General features: G+C 40.4%; 1 protein-coding gene across 6 annotated transcripts in view; it reads right to left on the bottom strand.

Annotated features, from left to right (window-relative positions):
- Nucleotides 1–6,000, bottom strand: part of LOC133643633 (tubby-related protein 1-like) — a 31,666-nt gene that overhangs the window by 19,864 nt on the left and 5,802 nt on the right. Inside the window, exons 1-7 of one of the 6 annotated variants that reach the window (XM_062038301.1) lie at nucleotides 5,691–5,800; nucleotides 5,502–5,600; nucleotides 5,294–5,404; nucleotides 5,074–5,196; nucleotides 1,359–1,478; nucleotides 1,162–1,281; nucleotides 942–1,021 (exon numbers count right to left, since the gene is read on the bottom strand). In XM_062038301.1, the coding sequence (XP_061894285.1) occupies nucleotides 942–1,021; nucleotides 1,162–1,281; nucleotides 1,359–1,478; nucleotides 5,074–5,196; nucleotides 5,294–5,404; nucleotides 5,502–5,600; nucleotides 5,691–5,778 (741 nt within the window). In that variant the 5' untranslated portion in view covers nucleotides 5,779–5,800. Of the gene's footprint in view, nucleotides 1–941; nucleotides 1,022–1,161; nucleotides 1,282–1,358; nucleotides 1,479–5,073; nucleotides 5,197–5,293; nucleotides 5,405–5,465; nucleotides 5,601–5,690; nucleotides 5,801–6,000 lie in introns of those variants that run through there. The other 5 variants (XM_062038300.1, XM_062038302.1, XM_062038303.1 and 2 more) reach the window with 5 other exon arrangements.

A 6,000-nucleotide genomic window follows, 5' to 3' on the forward strand; every position in this document is an offset into this window, starting at 1 on the left:
TATGAGCAACATGCTAACACATTATATGAGCAACATGCTAACACATTATATTAGCAACATGCTAACAAAATATATTAGCAACATGCTAACATAATATTAGCAACATGCTAACACATGATATTAGCAACATGCTAACACATTATATTAGCAACATGCTAACACATTATATGAGCAACATGCTAACATTATATTAGCAACATGCTAACAAATTATATGAGCAACATGCTAACATAGTATATTAGCAACATGCTAACACATTATATTAGCAACATGCTGACACATTATATGAGCAACATAAATAAATAAATAAATGGGTTATACTTGTATAGCGCTTTCCTACCTTCAAGGTACTCAAAGCGCTTTGACAGTATTTCCACATTCACCCATTCACACACACATTCACACACTGATGGCGGGAGCTGCCATGCAAGGCGCTAACCAGCAGCCATCAGGAGCAAGGGTGAAGTGTCTTGCCCAAGGACACAACGGACGTGACTAGGATGGTAGAAGGTGGGGATTGAACCCCAGTAACCAGCAACCCTCCGATTGCTGGCACGGCCACTCTACCAACTTCGCCACGCCGCCCCTTATGCCAACATTATATTAACAACATGCTAACATAGTATATTAACAACATGCTAACATAGTATATTAGCAACATGCTAACTCATTATATTAGCAATATGCTAACAAACGATATGAGCAACATACTAACACATTATATTAGCAACATGCTAACATTATATTAGCAACATGCCAACAAATTATATTAGCAACATGCTAACATAGTATATTAGCAACATGCTGACTCATTATATTAGCAATATGCTAACAAATGATATGAGCAACATGCTAACACATTATATTAGCAACATGCTAACATATTATATTAGCAACATGCTAACAAGCAGGTTCCTACTAAATCAAAGTGTATTTGATACCTTCTTCTTCTTCCCTTTGCCTTTTTTCTTTTTGGATTTCTCTTCTTTCTCCGAGTCCGACTGGCTCTGCTCCGCCTTACCTGAGGGGAACAACACCTGTGGTGTTATGTCCAACAGGAGAAGACACAAATGCAACACCTGTGGTGTTATGTCCAACAGGAGAAGACACAAATGCAACACCTGTGGTGTTATGTCCAACAGGAGAAGACAAGACACTTGCCTTTCTTCTTGGACTTCTTGTCCTTGTCTCCTGACGTCTGGAAGAGAGACGATGCTGATTTCTTCTTGGACTTGGTGGACTTGCTTTCTTCTTCGCTCTCGTCGCTCTCGGACTTGGCGGCTGAAGGATGCGATGACGTCATTAGCAGTAATTAAATGATGTCATTATTGCAGGTATGCAAGGTGAGTTTTTGTCACCTTTCTTTTTGCTTTTGGAGTCTTTATCAGCATTTATCTGGAACATGGAGGCTGGTTCTTGCTTCTTGTCCTTCTCTTTGGACTTGGACTTCTTCTCCTTTCCATCCGACTCCTTGTCCTCTGAGGGTCAGCCATGAAAGATGAACAACAGGTAGCGTGAGGAAGGGATAGTAGTTCTTTAAGAGTTGGGACACGATGGACAGAGAATCCTTTAATCATCTTTATTGCTGACAGGTAGATGTGAATGTGTGTGTGTGTGTGTGTGTGTGTGTGTGTGTGTGTGTGTGTGTGTGTGTGTGTGTGTGTGTGTGTGTGTGTGTGTGTGTGTGTGTGTGTGTGTGTGTGTGTGTGTGTGTGTGTGTGTGTGTGTGTGTGTGTGTGGTCTAAACAAATAGAGAAAATAGGAAAAATGACAATCCAATGATATAGTCATTAATATACATGCATGTGCATAAATATAATATAAAGCTGCATAACAACAACATACAGTATATACTGCACTCAACTATGCATGAACTTCAACAAGTTTCTAAGCTGCAGAGCCATATATGGCGATTATGTGGTCTCTGTCGCCATCTAGAGGCCAAACTACGCCATCGCAGTTGCAATGACGTTAAATCAGTGGTTCTTAACCTGGGTTCGATCGAACCCTAGGGGTTCGGTGAGTAGGCCTCAGAGGTTCGGCAGAGCCTCCGCCATGGAGGTCACACACCCGACTCATCGTGTAAATAAAAACTTCTCCCTATCGCCGTATTATGGATACGTCCTGGGCATGACGTTAAAGTGCATCCGGCAGTGGAGGCTCCTCTATGGGGTCTTGGGGCGCTAGGAGGTTAACCCCTTTACTACTGTTACCCCAGGTGGCCCTTGACAAAGGCCTAGTACCTGACTGCCCCCTAGCCAGGGATACGGTGAAGACCTCAACGTCTTGGACTCCACGCCACTGGACCCTGACCCGATTCTGTCAAGGATCGTGTGGTGACTGTCTGTGCACCAGTCTCCCCACGTTAAACAAAGTCACGCACAGGCATCCTCCATAAAGGGATACACCCCTACCAGGAGGATCTTCATACTCGTTCGAGTGACCGCCGATGATGATGATTGTGGATACGGCAACAGCCGAAGTCACACTGATTTGCAGGTGTGTAATTTGTTGTGAGTTCATGCACTGTGTTGGTTTTGTTCGTTGAACGAGGTGATGTTCATGCACGGTCCATTTTGTGCACCAGTAGAAAAAAAAACATAACTTTGTCTTGATTTTTTTTTTTAAAAACTAAACATTTTATTTTTCACTAAAGAAGGGTTTGGTGAGTGCGAATTTGAAACTGGTGGGGTTCGGTACCTCCAACAAGCTTAAGAACCACTGCGTTAAATAAACTACGTATGAATGGAAACGCTGTCAACGAGACTAATTAACTCTCAAATGACCCAAAACCATCTGAACTTAGCATACAATGCAGCAAACGTGCAGAAGTAGCAAGGCACAACATTCAGTTCAAATGCTGTAACAGTATATATATACTGTAGATAGATAGTACTTTAATTAAAAAAATAAAAACATTAAAAAAAAAAAAAATATATATATATATATATATATATATGTATATATATATATATATATATATATATATATATATATATATATATATATATATATATATATATATATATATATATATATATATATATATATATATATATATATATATATATATATATATATATATATATATATATATATTTTTTAAATGTATTTTATTTTATTTCATTTTTTATTTTTTTTAAATTTTTTAATTTTTAATTTTTAATTTTTTTAATTTTATTTTATTTTTTTATTCAATTGATGGTCCTTAACCTGAATTACTCACATTGTCCACAAGATGGCGACTAAGTTGCAGTACTACAATCAGTATAATTATGTAAGAACGTGTGCGGAAAAACCTGCCAAAAAGTTCTGCCCTATATATATATTGGTGATGTGTGTGTGTTTATATATATATATATATATATATATATATATATATATATATATATATATATATATATATATATATATATATATATATATATATATATATATATATATATATATATATATATATATATATATATACGTCCATTGTGTCCTTGAGCAAGACACTTCACCCTTGCTCCTGATGGGTGATGGTTAGCGCCTTGCATGGCAGCTCCCGCCATCAGTGTGTGAATGGGTGAATGTGGAAATAGTGTCCCCCACATATTGAGGAGGTTCAGCCACATATTGAGGAAGTTCCTCCACATATTGAGGAGGTTCCCCCACATATTGAGGAGGTTCCTTCACATATTGAAGAGGTTCCTACACATATTGAGGAGGTTCTTCTACATATTGAGGAGGTTCTTCCACATATTGAGGAGGTTCAGCCACATATTGAGGAAGTTCCTCCACATATTGAGGAGGTTCCCCCACATATTGAGGAGGTTCCTTCACATATTGAAGAGGTTCCTACACATATTGAGGAGGTTCTTCTACATATTGAGGAGGTTCTTCCACATATTGAGGAGGTTCCCCCACATTTTGAGGAGGTTCCTACACATATTGAGGAGGTTTTTCCACATATTGAGGAGGTTCCTACACATATTGAGTAGGTTCTTCCACAATTTTGAGGAGGTTCTTCCACATATTGAGGAGGTTCCTGCACATATTGAGGACGTTCCTCCACATATTGAGGAGGGTCCTCCACATATTGAGGAGGTTCCTGCACATATTGAGGATGTTCCTCCACATATTGAGGAGGGTCCTCCACATATTGAGGAGGTTCCCCCAAATATTGAGGAGGTTCCCCCACATATTGAGGAGGTCCCTCCACATATTGAGGAGGTTCCTAAACAATTTTGAGGAGGTTTTTCCACATATTGAAGAGGTTCCTACACATATTGAGTAGGTTCTTCCACAATTTTGAGGAGGTTCTTCCACATATTGAGGATGTTCCCCCACATATTGAGGAGTGTCCTCCACATATTGAGGAGGTTACCCCACATATTGAGGAGGTTCCTACACATATTGAGGAGGTTCCTACACATATTGAGGAGGTTTTTCCACATATTGAGGAGGTTACCCCACATATTGAGGAGGTTCCTACACATATTGAGGAGGTTTTTCCACATATTGAGGAGGTTTTTCCACATATTGAGGAGGTTCCTACACATATTGAGTAGGTTCTTCCACAATTTTGAGTAGGTTCTTTCTCATATTGAGGAGGTTCCTGCACATATTGAGGATGTTCCCCCACATATTGAGGAGTGTCCTCCACATATTGAGGAGATTACCCCACATATTGAGGAGGTTCCCCCACATATTGAGGAGGTCCCTCCACATATTGAGGAGGTTCCTAAACAATTTTGAGGAGTTTTTTTTCCACATATTGAATAGGTTCCTACACATATTGAGTAGGTTCTTCCACAATTTTGAGGAGGTTCTTCCACATATTGAGGAATGTCCTCCACATATTGAGGAGGTTCCTCCACATATTGAGGAGGTTCCACCACATTTTGAGGAGGTTCCCCTACATTTTGAGGAGGTTCCCCCACATATTGAGGGGGTTACCCCACATATTGAGGAGGGTCCTCCACATATTGAGGAGGTTCCTCCACAATTTTGAGGAGGTTCCTCCACAATATTGAGGAGGTTCCCCCACATATTGAGGAGGTTCCCCCACAACAGGGTGATGTTCTTCACCTTTAGATCGAGGTTTCTTCTCCTTGGCAGAAGGTGAGCTGTCCTTGCTGGTCTTTTTCTTGCCTTTCTTCTTGGGGGTGTCCTTCTCCTCCTCGTCCTGGTCCTCCTCGTCCGTGACAGAACCTACACAAGCAGCCCGACCAATGAAGAAGATACAGAACCTACACAAGCAGCCCGACCAATGAAGAAGATGTTTTCATGTGTTGCAGCAACGACTGACCTTTCTTTTTCTTGGGATCACTTTTGACTTTCTTTTTGGTCTCCTTTTCCTTCTCTGGGTCTGCTTCTTCTTTAGTCTTCTCTGCCTTCTTGTTCCTCACCTTTTTTCCATCTAGAACACAATATTCAATCATTGCCAGCAGACAAACAGTAGGAAAGTGTCTGAGGTCTACTTTGAGTCTCCTCTGGCGCCTCCTCCTTCTTTTTACTTTTGACTTTTTTCATCTTGGCCTCGCCTCCTTTCAGCTTGGCCTCCGTGGTGCTGCTGGCCTCCTCTTTCTTCTTCTTTGGCTTCTTTCGTCCATTTCCTGTCACACAAGGATCACATGACACTAAATTATGAAGTCAGCTTGTATCAGAGATGATCTAAAAGTCTGAAAGACATGTGAAGAACTCACCAGCACCAATCAGATCAGAGGATGATGCAAGGGTAAAAAAAACAAAGACAAGTTCATCTCCATTCAGTTTCTCTCTAACTAGCACCATAGCATTAACAGCCGTGGCTGTAGGCGACCTCCGGATGTAATTAAACTCCACAAGATACACGTTTGAGGGACCATTAGTGGTCAGCATCCAGCAGATGTATCTTTCACATGACAATCTGGTGTGTTACATTTCTTCTTTACGATGACATCAGCCCCGGTAATATTGCTGAGTGTGCAGTTTGCTCCTGGTCGCTACGACAACCATCATAGTTGATAAAGCATA

The sequence above is a fragment of the Entelurus aequoreus genome, linkage group LG26, assembly GCF_033978785.1.
Source record: "Entelurus aequoreus isolate RoL-2023_Sb linkage group LG26, RoL_Eaeq_v1.1, whole genome shotgun sequence".
Lineage (NCBI taxonomy): Eukaryota > Metazoa > Chordata > Actinopteri > Syngnathiformes > Syngnathidae > Entelurus > Entelurus aequoreus.